This window comes from Empidonax traillii, unplaced genomic scaffold (genome assembly GCF_003031625.1).
Source record: "Empidonax traillii isolate 1590-97213 ecotype Southwest subspecies unplaced genomic scaffold, ASM303162v1 scaffold64:size1360303, whole genome shotgun sequence".
NCBI lineage: Eukaryota > Metazoa > Chordata > Aves > Passeriformes > Tyrannidae > Empidonax > Empidonax traillii.
In genome coordinates this window covers 1293186-1311182 of record NW_020955257.1, presented here as the reverse complement: position 1 = coordinate 1311182, position 17997 = coordinate 1293186, and the positions used below count along the sequence as shown (strand labels likewise).

Here is a 17997-nt window from a genome sequence, read left to right as displayed (position 1 = left end):
AAAAAAAAAAAAAAAAAAAAAAAAAAAAAAAAAAAAAAAAAAAAAAAAAAAAAAAAAAAAAAAAAAAAAAAAAAAAAAAAAAAAAAAAAAAAAAAAAAAAAAAAAAAAAAAAAAAAAAAAAAAAAAAAAAAAAAAAAAAAAAAAAAAAAAAAAAAAAAAAAAAAAAAAAAAAAAAATAGAAAGTATCACTTTGGGAAAATAAAAAGATCCTGAGGATTTTCAACCTTAAATGCCAAATGAGAAAAAAAGTCCCAAACCTTGATTTCACTGGTAGAAATTGTTAAAAATAAAATAGTTTTTACTTTTCTCTCAAAGTAATCAGGGAAGGTTATTTTCTGTTGGATGAATCCACCAAATACTGAAACTTCAGGAACACATATGATACATCATCCACTTTTCTTGATGCTGCAGGTCTTTCTAGCAAAGGTTTTTTTCTGTTTCCAGGTTCTGTGTGATCAAATATTTAGTGTGTTGCTTTTTTCAAGGTTGGTGTGTTGGTCAGTCCAGTTTTGATCTATTTATTAGTGACTTTGCAAGGAGATATGGGTGTGCATTTTTGGACTGCGGATGATCAGAAGGTGGATGGTATTGTTGAGCCTGGAAAGACTTCCAGCTCTTTCTTCCAGTAGTGCAGGAGAATGGGATAAGATTATTACTGAGCAGTAGAAATGCAAAGAAATACAGCAAAGTTATGACGTATGAGTTGGAGACTTCTCAGTTAGCTGTGTTGGATAAAAATAAAGAGAAACAGGTTCTTTATCTGCTGGGAAGTAGATGGTAAACTGTGAACGTGATGATTCAGCTGTGAATGATGATTTTAGGTGCAATAGGTATGTTATTTGCAATAGAGACAGGGAAGAATCAATGTTATTTTAATAAGCCTTGTTAAGATCTCATTTTGAGCATATGGTCACCTGTGTTTATGTAGAGAAATAAGAACAGTGATGCAAATGAGAGTGAGTGGGGTGGTGAAGGGAACAGAGATCCTGTCTTGGAAAAGGCAGAAAAGGACTTGAGAGCATTTATCCTCCCGAAATATGCTAAGGGATTTGGTAACTACTAGTAAGAATGATTTCACAAGGAAATATGAGGGAGTGAAAAAATGTATAAAAGTTAGAGCACAATATAAGTGTAAATAAATTTCTTCAAGTAGATTTCAAATATGCTGGGGCTGGAAATTTGACTTAACTTTCTAAGCATTTTGGAGGATGGACCTGATCATCTGAGTATTTTCCCCAGGCAGTTCTTCTATTCTTTCTACTCAGATAAGCCATAATGTGTAGGATATTGAGAAACATTTAATGTGTAGCCCGAGTGGTTGTCAGAAGTAATCCTTTAAAATCTTGTGGACTAGCAGGTTATTAAAGAGAACTGGATTTATCGAGTCCAGTTCTGTAGCCATGTGCCTCTTTTGTTTTGAACATGGCTTCTGGAAAGTGCCATTATTTCCTGTGGTTTACCTAAAAAAATGAGCCGGGAGGAAGTGAGTTTGTTTTATAAATGCTGGTAGTTCTCTGCAGACCTGCTTTTTCCATTGAATTAGAAGGCTAGATACTTATGTTACAGAGATCTGTGTAAAGCTTAATACTAGCTGCTCTCACATTAGTTGCATATATTGAAATTGTTATTAAGTTGTCAACCTTTATATTAGCAAGTTATTTTGGATTTTCAGCTCTTTTTTGTAATGGAATATGTGTCTTCCAGAGCATACTATTGAATACATTTGAAAGATGCAAAATACATGCATTAAACTGTCAATTTTCCAATAAAATAATAGCATGCCTGAGGGTTGATATGAGCAGTATATACTTCAGTTACTGTCTGAACATTTATTTAATTATAGTATTTCATATAGTTTGTAGTAAGCTTTTATTTAAAATTAAAAATCACCATAATGTACTAGTGTAGGGCATGAAACCAGAATGAAAAAAGTAAAAATTAATCATGTTTATGCATTTTCTTTTTTCCCTTTCCCTATCTTTGTATCAGGAGCTGCTGAAATGGGTTGTGGATTGAACAAACTAGAGAAGCATGATGAAAAACGACCTGGTAATATCTATTCAACTTTGAAGAGGCCCCAGGTAGAAACCAAGATAGATGTTTGCTATGAATATCGATTCTTGGACTTCACAACACTAAATGATAGTAAGTACACGGTATTTTTCTTTAGATTTTTTTTTCTATGCCAATTAACATGTTAATTGCTTCATAATATTTTTTGAATAGTAGTTAAGTTTTTTAAATGTCTTCAGTTTCTTTAGGTAAATGCCTTCTCTTCAGTCATAATGCTTACATGCAGAGAGCTTACTGAGAATTCTGTGGTAATTTTTAACCTTAGAGATAGTTATAGGCTGTCAGCTTTTAGGTTCTTTTGCACCCCACCCCCTGTTTTTGGTTGGTTGGTTGGTTTGGTTTTTCTTTTTTTTTTTTACTCTGATATGGTGGTTTGTTTCCTTAATTTGCATTTTACCCAAGTTTCATATGGTGAAGCAATTCAAGTCTGCGAGGTTATAAACCTTACTACTCTTTTTTCTTCCTCCCCTTCTGCTCTTTGTGCTCTCCCAGGGGTATTTTGAGATGTTGGTGTTTCCGGTTTTGCTAACTTGCCTTAGATAACTCATATGCAGTTACAGATGCTCACAGGTGCACCCATGCAGATGGAAACAGGATAGTGGGTGGCACTGAAGATCTAAAACATCAAAGGGGTGATGGTCAAGTCTCATTAAATTTTTACCTTAGGTTTTTTCTTCTCTCTGATTTAGTCTTGTTCTAATTCACATGACAATCCACAGACATTCCGTTTCTTTCCCTGCTGATTGACATCAGGTATCACTGCCAGTATCGCTCACACCATTGCCTTTGCCCTCTTTCACTTCAGAATTAGCCTGTTCTACAAGCAATTACTCCTCACACCATTTGGAAATCTGAAGCTTGAGCAGAAGGCTGGAACCTGCTTCTTGCTATATATAAAACACCACAGTACCAAAATCTGTTACATCTAGCTGGCAGGATGCCGGGTAGAGCCTCTGTGCTTTTGCCCTGTGACTTGTCTTGTTTTGCAAGTCAGGTCAGAGGAGGAAGCAAAGCGGTGCCTCTCTCACGGTGTGAGACAAAGAACTGTTGGTACATTTCTTGGTGTGACACCTCTTGTGCAGTTCAGCGTGTCAGCCCAGAGTAATGGCAACTTGTTGGTTTTTAAAACTTGCTGCAAGTAAACTGGAATTTGGGAAAAGGTTTAGAATAGGTGGTTGGACAGGGCTGCGCTTCTGTAGGCAATGTGAGAGTTGAGAAATTCCGTCTTTGCAGACTTTTAGTGCGTGTCTCCAGCACTTGTGTTCTCCTGTGTTTTTTGATACACTAATTGGGATGCACTGCTGTTATTGAGAGCACCAAGCAAATAGTAGAGGAATTTTTTCATGTTTATGTATTGCAGTTGTTTAGACGTTTATGTATTTTTATTTCAAAGTGAACTATTTATGTCCTTTGATAGTTTGACAGCTTTTACTGAGATGTACTGCAAGTTGTGTCATTAGTGAAAGTGAATTAATATTGAGGACACACTTCTGTGGACTTTTCTGGAATGTTCATCACTGTTCTGTCTGGGTGCCTCACAAACTTCAGCGTGTGCATTCTCCTGATACTTCATGAAGTGTCATCTTTGGTGTTCTACGGAGGAAGAACCAGTACTTATGGTAGCAATGTGGCTTGCCTCAGGCACAGAGGATGTCTGGCACATAGCAAAAAATTAAACTTAGACTTTCCAAGTCAGATTAAATGGATAGGTTTATTGCAAAGCATACTTGTACGTTTTTCTTACTCGTTATGTATCGTTTTATGATGATTTTAGGAGGCATGGTTTTAAAGAGACTGTAAGTAGAAGTACTTCTGTCAGATTCTCCAGCTTGCCAAATGGCATAAGCTGTCCAGCAACCACTGAGTTTTGCTTGGGCATGTTGTATCCCCATCATTCCAGTCTCTGAAGAGATAGCTCCATCCCCTCCTCATCAGCCTGCTGTTCCTGCTTTTTATTCTTAGTATCACCTATAACTGCGTGTTCTCAGGATGGGCAGGGCAACAGCTTGTGGTTATGCAGCTTCGTCCATATTCTGGTCTTTGGCTGTACGAAGGCCCACGTCGCACAATGTAGTGTTATGTCATTCCAGATTTTTCTTGGTAACAGCATCACTGGTTCATTTACGTTTTTGCTGAGAATAACCCCTGTAGATAACCAGAGTTAAGGATGAGTGTTTCACCTATGTCTGTGTGGATTCAAAGGCTTCTAAAAATGGAGTGCTCATAGCTGTGCAAAAAGAACATTTAGATTGTGAAGTCTGTCTTCTGTGAATCTACTTTAGCCCTTTCAGAGTGTGTATATATATCCTGACATCATTTTTTCCACAAGTTTTCTGCTTCATTGGGTTTTTAGAATAAGCTGTATTAAATTATGAGTGGCTGTAGAGTACTTTATCGTATCCTTATGCTGGGCCTTATTTACAAGGATAGGGAGCCTGGCAGTGCAGGCAGGTACTCATTTTTCTCTGGAGCTTTTCTATAATGCTCTGATAACTGTATCTCTCACTACCATTTAATCTTAATGGCGAGAAGGATGTGATTATCTCTCCATGTTGCAAGTGGGAGGTAATTCACAGGTTACTGCCAGAAGTTTTCTAAGTGCTTAGCATTTCCTCATGTGTTCCAAAAGCAGCTCATGTTGACCTCAGACATAAAGGTGTATGCTCATCCTATTTGTGGTTTAGAACTGCATGTATTGGCAAATCTGATATCCAGATAATTAGAGACCGGTTCCAGAATGTGACATGTGCAGTTTGGATGGCAGCTGGGTGGATGGAAGTTTGCTGCTGCTGTATGTGGGAAGATGCTGCTCTTCTCTCTCACCTCCTATCAGCTCTGTGAATTGATTTAACTCATGTATCCGGCAGGTTATGCAGCTTTTTTGTTTGGTTATCCTCTGCCTGCCTTATCAGTGTCTTGCGGAAGGGTCTGAAGAAGGCTGGAGCTGGTATAAGTGGTGGGAATATGTTGTCAGGAAAAGAAACAGGACCTTCTTTAAATCAGCTCATACTATTATGAACTCACAGAATCACAGAATGTGTGAGATTGGAAGGGATGACAGTGGGTCATCTGGTCCAACCTCTCTCCTCGAGCAGAGTCTTCCTAGAGCACATTCCACAGGATTGTGTCAAGACAGTTCTTGAATATATCCAATAAGGGAGACTGCACAGTCTCTCTGGGCAATCTCTTCCAGTGCTTGGTCACTCATACACTGAAGAAGTTCTTTCTCGTGTTCAGGTGGCACTTCCTGTGCATCAGTTTCTGCCCATTGCCTTTTGTCCTAGTGGTTGGGAGCACCGAGAAGAGCTTGGCTCTATCCTCTTGACACCCTCCCTTCAGATACTTCTGTTCATTGATGAGATTCCCTCTCAGCTGTCTCTTCTTGAGGCTGAACAGGCCCAGCTCCCTGAGCCTTTCCTCTTAGGAGAGATGCTCCAGTCCTCTTACCATCTTTGTAGCTCTCTACTGGACCCACTCCAGGAGCTCCTTGTCTCTCCTGTACTGAGGAGCCCAGAACCAGACACAGCACTCCTACTCACTAGGGCTGAGTAGAGGAGCAGGATTACCTCCCTTGAACTGCTGGCAGTGCTCATTCCCTTAGCATCGCTGTTGAAAACAAGGATAAAATACTGTCCTGGTAATCATTTTTCTACTGTGTTAGTTAGAAATTTAACTTTGCTTGCTTGCTGTATTTGGTTACTGTTTACCTTCTGGCATACACAGCTAAAGGAATATAAGGAAATATGTTCCTTTATTAAATATTTTTATTCTTTTTTAAACTTTTGCCTTGCTCTGCATTGGTGCAGATTTCCAGTGGAAAATAGTGCTTGATCACTTGTTTAAGTACTGTATAAATAATGTATAGATGCAAAAGACAGAAATGAGGTTACAAGCCTAAACTTAATTTTTACATTTCCTAGTGTTATAGCATTGATGTAATTGAAAGTAAAGTGTCAAGGGAAAGATTTTCCAAACTTTCAAGGAAATAGACTATGGAGAATCCATCAGTTTCTGTTGCGGGCCCCACACTGATAATCTGCATGGTTATTAAGAATTAAAATGGTTAGGTTTGCTACTGTCCTTTATTTCTTGAGCAAGTGTGGAAATTGATACCAGCAAAGAGTTCTCATCTAGTATGGACTGGCACTTGAGGAATAAGAGACACCTTGCTAAGGCATTTCAAAACCTTGAAGTGGGCATGCTTGTTTTGAGTTGTTGGCTTTATAATATCTGCTTATGAGCATTACCTTTCTTGTTTCTCTTAAGGTGACCTCTCTTCCAAGAAATTGCAGTCTGTCTTCCGTGTTGTCCCTTGACAGGGTCATCCTGTGCTCTATTCTTTAGTCAGCTGTACAGTCCAAAGCTTATAGGCTGCTGCTCTTCCTCAGGCAAAATCACACCAGTTTTCACCCAAATTAAGTTGATAAAATCATCATGCATTTTTACTTGTGAAGGAGACATTACTAGATTTGTGAATTGGGTGGCTCATTGCTGGGTTGACAAAATGCCAGAGGAGGTGCAGAGGAAGAGCAACATCTTCCCTCTGTTGACAGCAGTGACCTGCTTGGTTGCCCCAACTTTGACACTTAACTTCATTCCCGGTGGGCTCATCCAGCTCCTGAACTCTGCCCACCTCGCTGTCATCATGTTGCTGTCATTCCTTCACAAAGTCAGGCTCATATGTCACTACACTGTCCAGTTTTGTGTCATCTCCATCTTTAGCAGGTTTTGACCCCCAGTCATTTCTTCTGCCACTCCCTGGAGTCATTCTGTCTCAGAGACTCGGCACTCCCACTGGTGCTGTGCAACGGGTGCAGGTAATGCCTGGGGGAAGGTGTACAGTACCTGGATCTGGAATTGGATTGTTTTTCTAGGATTCTGCTGGCAAATTCTCACTTCACAGTCGCTCAGTTAGTTGCCTTCTCGCTGCCTTTGAGACAGTACTAATGTTAAACGGCAATGATTGAATTTTATAACAATAAAGTATTTGAGGAAAGTAAAAGACAGTAGCATTAGATTAATGCTGCAGCAAACCTTTTGCTAGAAAGCTGGAAGAGACAAATTAGGATCTATCTGTATATACTTCAGGCCTTTACTGGGGAAAAAACCCCCATATGCAAAAGATTATATCATCTGCCCAAAAGTAAAAAAATTGATTTTATTTTGCATCCCTCTCCATATATAAAAAAGGAGCTGAATAATGATCATCTTCTACCTCTACTATCTCCAAGTTTTATTGAAAATAAGAGGCAAATAGTGAGCAAGCCTCAGGAGGACACGTGCTGGCAAATGGAATAGCCCTAATTTAAAACAACCATGTTTTCAACAGTGCCTCCATGGGGTAAGCTGTTTTTTGTTTGGTTATTTTGTTGGAAGAGAAATATTTCAGTAATCTGCATTCCTTACTTGCTCTTATCTGATCTACTGGTTTTGGAAAACTTCACTTGCAATGACAGATCATACAGAAACTAAGCTAACTTATTCATCCTTTATTTCTTGTCTTCCACTTCCTTTCCATTATGACAGAAACTGGGAATCTGATAGTAATTTATTTCTTCACTTCTCGGAATAGTGTGGAAGTTTTTGATATTTAGAAGAATTTTTTTGACTGACTTAATTGGATCTTTTTTTTTTTTTTTTTGCTTTGCTTTACATTCCTATAGTAAATCATTGGCCTGATGAGTTACGACAGGTTTTGGCCTTGAATAAAGTTGGCATGAAACATATGCTAGCCATGTGATGAGAATGAAATGGGGGTATAAATTTTTTTAAATGGGGAAAGGCTATACTCTGAACAAGCCATTTGTGCTATAAACCCACTAAAATCCAGATGTTTTGACAGAATGAAAAATAGCAATATTTCACATGGTGCAGCAGAGTTTTTAAGTTATAATGTGAATACATGAACATATGGTTTTTATCCTGTTTTCAAGAATTTGTCTCTTTAGTAAAAAAAAATTAAAATGAAGAAAATTATTTAAAAGTAAGGTTATTAGTTACATTCCAACATTCTTGACAGTACTCTCAGTGTAGCGAGTTTGCTACATACATAAAACACTCTGATTTGAGACATTTTCATGTATATGTGCCTATATATTTATATGTGTGCTTATATATATACGTATGTGTGTATATATATATATATAAAATCTGAAAGTGTATCTTTCAAGTTCTGACAAGCATATGGATACTTTACCATAATGTTTTGGAGCCAGTTAAACTGCTCAAAAAATACCTGTTACAGTTTTATTAAAACTGCTATGGCTAGGCTTTTGATTTTTATTGCTGGTTTTCTAGTACAAGACATAAATAATGTGCTAGTGAACCTTAATAGAGGATATTACTATATTAGAATCAATAATTAAGACTATATCCATACTGGAATTTTCTTTAATATAAAATTAAATTTCAGTTGTATGCAGGCTTAAATTAATAAAAAACCCTTCAGTTTTCCCCCTTGGAGGGGGAAAGGAGGAGTCTATTTGGAAATTGGAAGTGTCATGCACTGGAAAGTATGTAAGTGGAGGATAGAGAAGAATTTTTCCTGTAAAATATGTATGCATCTTTTATCAGGAAATTCTTTTTGCTACAGAACATAGAACTTGTTGTTGATTTCGGTGCTTACCATTGCTTCCTATTGTGAGTTTTTATACTATATAAGCAATTACTTGTACCTGGCTTCTTTCTCTTTCTCTTCACTATTCATTAAAAAAACCCAAAAATAATTAAAAAAAACCCCAAACATAAAGAAAACCAACCCACTTCTCCAAGCAAGTGACTGTATGATTGAAAAAAAAGGAACAAAACCTGAAACTCTGCATTTGCAGGTGTTCTTTAAGACTAGTAAAAGCAAACGTTTCCCCATTGGTGAAATGATTTAATTTTCTGTTTTCATTTCTGTAAGCAAAAAACCCCATAAATTAAATTAGCATTTGAGTTTTCTATTTCAAGTTGACCAGGTCTGTTACCACCATTTTGTCCTCGGGAGCGATGAAATAAAGTTAGCACGGCAAAATATTGTTAGTTTATTTATGAGATGTGATAACTCAAAGCAGACTGTATAGGTCATCTATAACGGATTAAAACATTACTTCAGAGGAGATTAATATGTAACAGGTTCGGAGCAGAAAGATGAGGAGCAGAGGAGGCCAATGGATTACTTCTACGTAGCCCAGATCCTGCTAATGCTTCCCCTTTGTTAAAGCTTTGTCCATGTGCATAGCCGATTCAACTTAGTTTGATTATATGCGCGTGATAAAACGGATCAGCAGAAGGGTTTTGCTGGATCCGGGCTTCAGTCCTTTCTATTAACACAAGTATGAAGAAATGAAATTTTTTTGGCTTCTCTTGGTTTTCTTTTTCCCTTGGTTGTGAATTACAGTCTGCAGCAATGCGGAACCCTTCAGGACTTGCTGTTGTAAGTCACAGCAAAGTGAAATGTTCCTGCTGTAGCAGTTTATAAAACTTGTGTGTCTTGGGAAACTTGCAGTTTGACATAAAAGGAGCATTCCATATGTTAGGAGTTTAATAAATGCCATAAATTACATCATAAATGTAATTGCTCTAAAGAGTCATTAGATTTGAACTTTACCATTTTTTAAATTACACTCGAGTGAAAACTGTTAAGACATATTTTAGTCTCTAAATGGAAGCTTTGCTTTCCCTAATTATTGTACCTAGATCCTTGTTGTAGCAGACTGCATGCACACACCTCTTTTTCTATATGTATAAGCTTATCTATACCTGTACCTTGATAATGTCTGCAATACACAGGCACACGTGTGTATTGTACATGCACTTATTGAGAGGGATAATTCATGGGGGTACAAGCTTTCAATCACATTTTGCTTTATGATTACACTTAACAGTAATATAACAGAGGGTACAAAGAGCTTTATCTGAAGTCCTGTGATGACTGTGACAGAACTGGGAGTAGGTCCTGGGCAGTTCACTGTGCTGGTAGCTAGATCATGGCCTTCAAAGCACCATTCTCACTGAATCTAAGGCAAGAAGCCAGTCAATATTATGAATTAAATCTCCTAGCACATATGTTACCAGTTATATACCTGCAGGAAAGCTGTACCATTGAAATAATTTCAAATGGGGAAAAAAGGCTGAAGTTTGCTGGCGTTGCCTTTCCCCTTAAGATCCAGCTGTACTGTGGCACTGCTATTCTGAGTTGGAATAATACATTGTAGACTAGATGAAAGCTTAGATACAATATGGTATGTGTATTAGAACATCTCAAATATGTTAAAGAATATTAGTATGATGTGTTTTGGAACTGTACTTTCAACTTGTGACTGGAAATACAGTTTTCTTTTAGATGCTTTTATGGAGTCTCACCCCAAATACATCTAACAATATCATAGCCACTTTTTCTACGTGGATTCTGCATGTGTATTTAGGCAATAGGTGTGTGTGAAGCAAAAATGGACTAAGGAGGAAAGGAACATCTGCAGGTTGTTTTTTCTATTTATGCGTTCCACATTGTCAAAAAATGTGTGCCACAATAGTCGGGTTTGTGCTAACTTTTCTGGTCTGCACCCATTCTTAGACTGAAGATGGTGTAGCTGTAATACTCCATTCTTACCGTGTCGTCATTGATTGTGTCTATGGCGTTAGCTGAAGGTTCTTCTTAGTGTAGATAGTTAGTTCTTACCAGAGTTCCATACCGTACATCACTCATACATGAATGCTGTAAGTCACTCATATCATGGAAAAATACAGATATGTCCAAAAGGAGCTCTCAAGTTCAAGAAACCTTTTCTTTCTGTCAGCAACTCAAAAACTGCACATGATCCTTCCGAGTGCCCATGTCTTTCCTTTGGCTTTGCACATTTTTGCAATCTTCATGTGGTTTTCATCCGCCTGATGCTGCTCAAGATCCAAGGAGCCAGACCTGGCAGTCTGCAAGGCTAGCAGACAGGCATTTCTGATGGAATAGTAAAATTCTTCAAGCCACAGGGGCCCAGTTCGGTTTTCTCAGAAACAAAACCTCCCCTGTGTTTAGCTAGAACAGGAGATCACACAGTGGCTTCGAACTTCAAAGAACAAATGCCTCATGGTTTTATTACTGGAGAGAAGTGATGAGGAGTCATCTCTATAGTAATCTGCTTAGTCATTTTGGGACTTGTTACTACAAATTTGTGGACATCATCCGGATAAAAGATTATATGTAAAATCTATGCATTATTGTAATGGAGTTCTTAACACATTTACAAAATAAATTATTGTTGTTTGGTTAAAATCTCATGCAAGTGAAGGGTTTAGAATTGGTTAATTCTGAGTGGAGGATACCCCTTTCGAGAGAAAAAAGGACCTTTTGGTGTCAGCTGCTCTTGATCTTGAGAAATTGCTTCTCATATTCATACTGAAAGTAAATGTACATTGATTGTGGGGGAATTTTTTTTGTTTCCATTTATATTTCTCATTTTCCTGTGTGAAGAATGAAGAGTCTCTATTGTGATGGAAATGGTATCGATACTTAGGCATTTCACATTGCCTGTGGCAGTGTCTTGGTGGGTCAGGCCCAAGGGTCCCCATAGCAGAGTACTGTCTGGTATCAGGCTGTGTGTTACCTTAAACTGGTACTGGGGTGCAAGAGGAGTAGACAGCAAGGTTGGAGCAGTTGCTTCTGGGGAATTTATGCCTAAATGTGTTTTGAGTGTTTTACTTTGGACAAAAAAGTTAGTGTCTTCCTGTACACTGGACATCCCACTGCATGTTTCAAAGCAGCCTGCAGGAAAGGTGTCTGAAAAACGTTCCCATCTGGCTTGCAAGCCCTTCTGGGGGCCATTCCAGGAGGTGCTGTTTTGTCCCAATGTCTGTCTCACACATATGACTCTGCTTGTTGTTGCTCTGCCAGTGACACTTGTAAAGAGATTTCACATTCAGAAACACGTCTTAATTTCTGTTCTACATCTGTTCTGGGTTTGTTTTCTGTTCCTGCATTTTCATACATGCTACCATTGCAGCTACTTCCTCACAGCTTCTCCTGACTTCTCCTGCCACTGGCAGCTGTGGCAGCTACTCTGTAAGTACACTCTAGATGAGATGACTCTTGGCTGCTTCCTCCTTACCTTTGTCTGTGGAGGAAGACAAAGACCATGCTTTACCTTCATGAGTTTTAAGTCTTTTGTGTCCCTGTGTACAGTGGAGGGTACCATGGGCGTGGGACACAAAATTCGACTGCTGGGGCTAGCTAGGGGTTGCGTCTCTGCACTTGAGGATGGTGTGGTAGGCCAGAATTTGCACTTGTACAAGCTACTGCCATGACTTTGCCATGACTGGATAAAATTTTGGGAGTCCAGACTTGCTCTCAGGGGTGTGGCTGTTGCTCTATGGAGTCTCATAACTGCAGTAGCTGATGGTCAGTGGCTGGCCAGTTTTGGGAGGGAGGACAAGTTTGCAGTGGGCAAAATCATGACCAAGTTCTGCAGTGTTATCCTCCAGACAGTTCCAAACACTGTTCTTGCAGAGAGGATCAGCAGAGCTGAGTGTCTAGAAGTGAGGAGATTCACACTTTTCCTGGTGGCATTTGGCTGTCCTACATGGGCATAGTCTCTTGCCTGACTCTCAGTGCCTGTTTTGACTTTTTCTCCCTGTTGGCAGATGCCTTCAGCTGCTGGCTCAATGGCCCTCAGGAAGCATAACAGGCTTCAGACTCAGTTGTTTGCTAAGGAAAAATATGGCTGACGAGTAGCAGCAGCAAACCATGCAGGAAAAGGGAGGGGTGAGGGTCAAACTTGAGCCCTGCTCTTAAGAGAAGTGACAAAGGAAGGAGAACTGACGAGAAATGGTAATAAAATCTGCCCTTCTGCTCCACGGGCTTGGAGGGGAGAGACTTCTAAGGAGGAGGAAGGAGGGTAGTACAGTCTGATTAAGTCCTACTCTCAGCAAGAAAACATGTATCTCTCCCTGGGAAGCATCTGTTCCTCCCTTGCTTTTCTCTTAGCTTGCAGAGGAAATGGCCTGCCAGTCCTGTTCCGAAGCTTTTGGCTGAAGCACCCCATTCAGAGAAGGACCGTGCCCTGTCAGCTGCTTGATAGGCTGTCAACACTCAGCTGACATGTCAGCTCGTATGAAGCTCCAAAGGGTCTTCATAGCCAGAATCCTTCAATCCTAGAAACCGCCTGCACACTCTTTCCCACAAAAAAATGCAGCAATCAAGATATCTGTCAGTCTTGTGTTGAGCTATAGCATCCCTAGCCCAGGCTCCCTGCCATAGCTTTCCTGCTGCTGCGCCCCAGAAAACACAGACGCTTTAGGCTTCTCTGCTGAAAAAGTGGAGTGGAAGGCACAGCTGCAGCTTAACAGCCACAGGTCAGAGAAGGAGTTCAAGGAACACCTTGGCCAGCTTTATTCTCAGATAAGACTACCATAGCCCAAAAGTTACAAGGAAAGTGATAAGGAAAGCAAAGGAGGAAAAATGGGATCTGGAACCCTCAGGAGCAGGGACAAAGACAAGGAAAAAGGATGATATGCTGATATGGCCTACACCATAAACATTCCCCAGTGGATGGATCATCGTGACCAGAGAAGTAACTGGAGCAAAAACTAAGCCAGTTTTGGCATCTGGCACTGCACCTACAGACATGGGGAGAATGTGAGAGATGTGCACCCTCTCTACAGGCTACATGTTGACATGGAGAATAAAACCAGATCTTCCAACATCCTTATATTGAGTAGAACCTCCCCCAGTACAAAATGATGCATCCGTGCTGTAGGTGTCTCTGCAGCAGATAACACACAGAGGTAGGAGGAGTTCCAGGAGCAGAACCATGTTGATGCTGCTGTTCCTCTAAGGGGTGTGTTGCCTAAATGGCTGTGAGGAAAAAAGACTCCAGGCCAAATTAGGTAGGAGATAAGATAAGGATACAAAGGTTTTAATGAGCCCCCAGGCTTTCTGGAATACCCCAGCGCGCACCCCCGAAATCGAGATGTTCACAGTTTTATAATGATTTTCGCCCAATCCCCGTCCTGCCACCACCCAGGTTCTGCCCCCGCCACGCCTCTTGGAAATTGGGTCTGGGGGCGTTTTGGGACCCCCTCTTCTTCATCTTCATCTTCCTCAGAGCACGTAATGTCCTTGGAGGCCTTCCAGAATTCTTAGGCCTGAAGGTTGTTGGGTCTATGTCTGTATCTTCTTGCACAGGGTTAGGATGTTCTGCCTTGAAAAAGACACTAAACATGCTAAGGAATTTAGGGAATTGATATGGGAATGGGTAACAGGGGTTTGAGCTGGTGTGTTAAGGGTAAAGGGATAATATTGCTGCTACTCTAAAATCTACCTTTACTACATAACTACTTCTAAGATCTACAAAAATTAAAAAAAATCAAAACATCAAAACTCCAAGGTATCAGTGTATGGGACCAGGTGACTTGTCATGAGTGCAGAAGAGGAGTGCACTACCCTGACAGCCTCTGCCGCCTAGTGCTGTGTCTTCTGGAGAGGTAGAACCACCCTGGTCTGGACCAGTTGTGGGTCGTGGACATGGAGACCCCAAATGTTGTGTGTAATGCTAGTGCTGTGTTCCCCTATATTTGGGCAGGGAAAGGCTTCACAGCAGCACCTTTCTGTGTCTGGAAGGCTAAGAATGTGGTGTTAACATGACTTACTATGGCCTCCTCACTTTGTTGCCAGGATAGATGCGAGTACTTGTGCATGGTGGGAAAAGGAGACACGATCTTCAAAAAGGAGGGGACAACAGGAGAAAATATAGCAGATAAAATAAGGAAAAAATATGAAAGGGCAGGAGGAGAGGAACACACAAACTCAAAAAACTTACAGTCATGCAGACTGTAAAAATGGAGGGACAGATATCATTTGACATGTTAAGATGTGGCATTGCATTTCAGTGTTTAGGGAGTTTTCCATGACCAGAGGGATGCCTTTTTGTTGTGTTGTATCAGTGAAGCCTGGCAAGGACTGCTGCTGTCATTCTGACAAGATTTTCTGTCGAGTTCTGCCTGAATAAAAAATCCCATGGTATCATGCATGGGCAGGCACATGGTCTTTTACTGAAGAAGTCAACTTACATTTCTGGATTCAGATCCCTTTTGGGTCTTCCATGACAACTTTTTCTTTTTTTTTTTGAAATTGAACTGACATGAAAAACCTCCCCTGATTGTCTTAGACTTATTTTGTTACTGAACTGGGAAAGGTTACTTTAAACCTCAGAACACTTTCATTTCTAGGAAAGATCAACATTCAATTTCAATTTTGTTTGAAGGATAACCTGAGAACATTTAGGTAGCTTAAATCTATCATGTCTATTGTGCATGAAAACTGCAGGATTTCTCATTTTCTTTGTCCAGTCCTGTAAATACATAGAATTGTTGCTCTAGCAACAATTTGTGTCTGCAACTTAAATAAGGTTATGAATATTGTACTCGGCAAAATAATGTAGTTTGCAAACCTTAACGATTGAGTCTCTAACTGTTCTTCAGGTTAGTGTTCTTACAGCATTTGCACGGGTTTTGTGTATGAGTGTCTGCCCTGCATTTTCTTTACCTTGACTTTGTATAGAGAGAGGCGTTGATCTTATGTCCGCGAGTGTGCATTATCTACCTGAGCCCTTTGCTACTGTTTTGTTTTTCAATGCCTGTGTGAATGTGCACAGGTGATAGGTAGCCTAATAAGTAGTCTAACGCACCTTTTTTGCATTAGGTCTTAGTTTAGTGCTGCATTTCAGGTGTTTGCTGGTTCACAGATAGTCTGCAACAGTTTCAAAACTCATCAGTGTAATAATTTAATGAAATACCATTTGAACATTGCTATCTTGCAGCTGTAACATGTTACAAAGCTGATAAAGATTGATCCAGGCCTCCAGATTGTGGCCTTCTCTTTAAGCAATGAGGCAGTCTGGAAATATGTTCGTGGCTTATGTAGAGGACAAGGACTTATTAGCATTTGCCAAACACTAGCTCCTTTGGCACTCCTTCAGGAATCTTGGCAAAACCTTGGCATGTGTTGTATATTTTTTCCCAGTATCTAAAACACTAAACACAAGTCTTAGTGACTTGGTTTCATCTTATTGCAGTCATACAAACATGTAATATCCTGAGCTTAAGAGAAGTCCGAGTGACGCAATTACTGCGTGAAATTGCAGGTTGCTTTCTGTGATATAGTTTGCGCACCCAGCAAACTCTTGGTTTATGTGCAGTCATGCTTTTGCAAATGATTTGATACTTGTGACACACTGTGCTATATGATAAACTTAGGATCAGCAGCAGTGTCAGGGAGTTTCCGAGATACAGGGTGGCATATGAGAAGTTTCAGCTGAGTCTGATGCTTGCTCAGCAGCCACTGCAGTGAACTGGTATGGCTCTTCCTGGTAAGTGGTAACCCATGCACTGTGATAAAGTCTTGCACAGGAACTGCAAGTTGAAGGCTTCCCGGCCGATTGCTTTTTGCAAACCCTGCTTATTTCATATACAATGAAGCTCTATTTAGTCAAATTGTACAGAACTCTCAGCTTCCTTCTCCCCCCAAATAATCATCCTCTCAACTTGAGACTTGCAGTGATTAGCTACAGATTCTTCTTGAAAAAAACAGTCCTTTCAAGGGGAAGAGAATCTCATTAAGCCTTTGCTGCAAGCTGCAGCTCTTGATCAACACACGAAAGACAAGCTTGACAGTCATCAGGTGAGTTAAAAACTGCAAAAATATTATCTGTCTCTGTTAAACAGTCATCAGTTGAAAGAGTTCATCTCAGTCTGAGAATACAGAGGCTTTTGCGTACTATGTGGCACATAAAAAATTAAAGACATCAAGGATGTGAGAAGTCTTAAAGATGCCATGTGTTTCCAAATGAATTGATAAAAGGCCTTAAATCTGAAAGAGAATGAGGTATGAGGTTTACAAATAAATAGATAGAATTTTTTAGAAAGTTAGAGATAAGCCAAGACACGGTTGCTGGTGAAATATAAATAAACAACAGTCTACTGCTGTAGTTCCTCAGTTGCTAAGCCCTCTGCGGTGTTCTTTTATTTGAACAATTGTTTCCTGAATTTCTTAATAACAACTGATAAAAGAATTGACAAATAGTGCTAAATTGCATGGGTTAATTCACTAGCAGTTATTGCACAGATTATTGGTAAGCAAAAAAAATTAGCATCTACTTCTATCTCAAATCACAAAACAAAAGAACAAAAAGAGAGTGACAGAATAAATGGTCTTTTGTTAAGTTAATGTCTCATAAAGTTTGGAACTGTGTCAGAATTGCTTTTTTTGTTTTGTTTTGTTTTTGTTGTTTATTTGCTTAGGAATGCTCAGCTCAGATGCAGCATCTGTCTTTCTCTGCAGTCCTTCGACCCTATTTTTCCAGCTGGGTTGAATGCCTTGATGAAGCCTTTCAAGTGATCAAATAGATAAAATTGTACAGATTCTGTGGGATTATTTTCATTGTTCTTCACCACATGTTCACTGAATACAACACTTTATAATTGTAAGACTTTGTTTTCAAGCTGCACTCTTGCACTACTTGTTGTCTTTGTTTTATGTTTAGTTTTTTTTTTTTTTTATTATAGTAAATTTTTGTTAAAAATTTGGTCTTCTCATCAACAGATACTTCCAAGGAACCCTTCCAGGGAACCTTCCAGAAACTTTGTTGTAGACTACTTTATTAGTGATATTTTATTATTAGCCAGTAGCAGGTCTGGCCTTTCCTGACATAAAAGAATTTAGAAATGGTTCTCTGTTTTACAGAATCCATTTAGGACCGGGGAGAAGTGAAAGTGTCTTCAAAGTGACGTGGGCTGTCATATGATTAGAAGTTAGAGCCATGTGAGGCTGCTTGTGACCTCTCTTTGGGTTGCTTTATTAGGAACAGTGAGAAAACAGTATTGGCCAGGGCACAGAGGCGCTGTGCTTTGCCTTCTTTCACAGGTTTGCCCCCGAGGTGCTGCCTGTGCTAGCAG

At 39.6% G+C, this 17997-nt stretch overlaps 1 protein-coding gene across 3 annotated transcripts in view; it reads left to right on the top strand.

Annotated features, from left to right (window-relative positions):
• Positions 1-17997, top strand: part of RFTN1 (raftlin, lipid raft linker 1) — a 98269-nt gene that overhangs the window by 8370 nt on the left and 71902 nt on the right. Inside the window, exon 2 of one of the 3 annotated variants that reach the window (XM_027880044.1) lies at positions 1990-2145. In XM_027880044.1, coding sequence (XP_027735845.1) covers positions 2001-2145 — 145 coding nt within the window. In that variant the 5' untranslated portion in view covers positions 1990-2000. Of the gene's footprint in view, positions 1-1988; positions 2146-17997 lie in introns of all 3 variants that reach the window. The other 2 variants (XM_027880042.1, XM_027880043.1) reach the window with 2 other exon arrangements.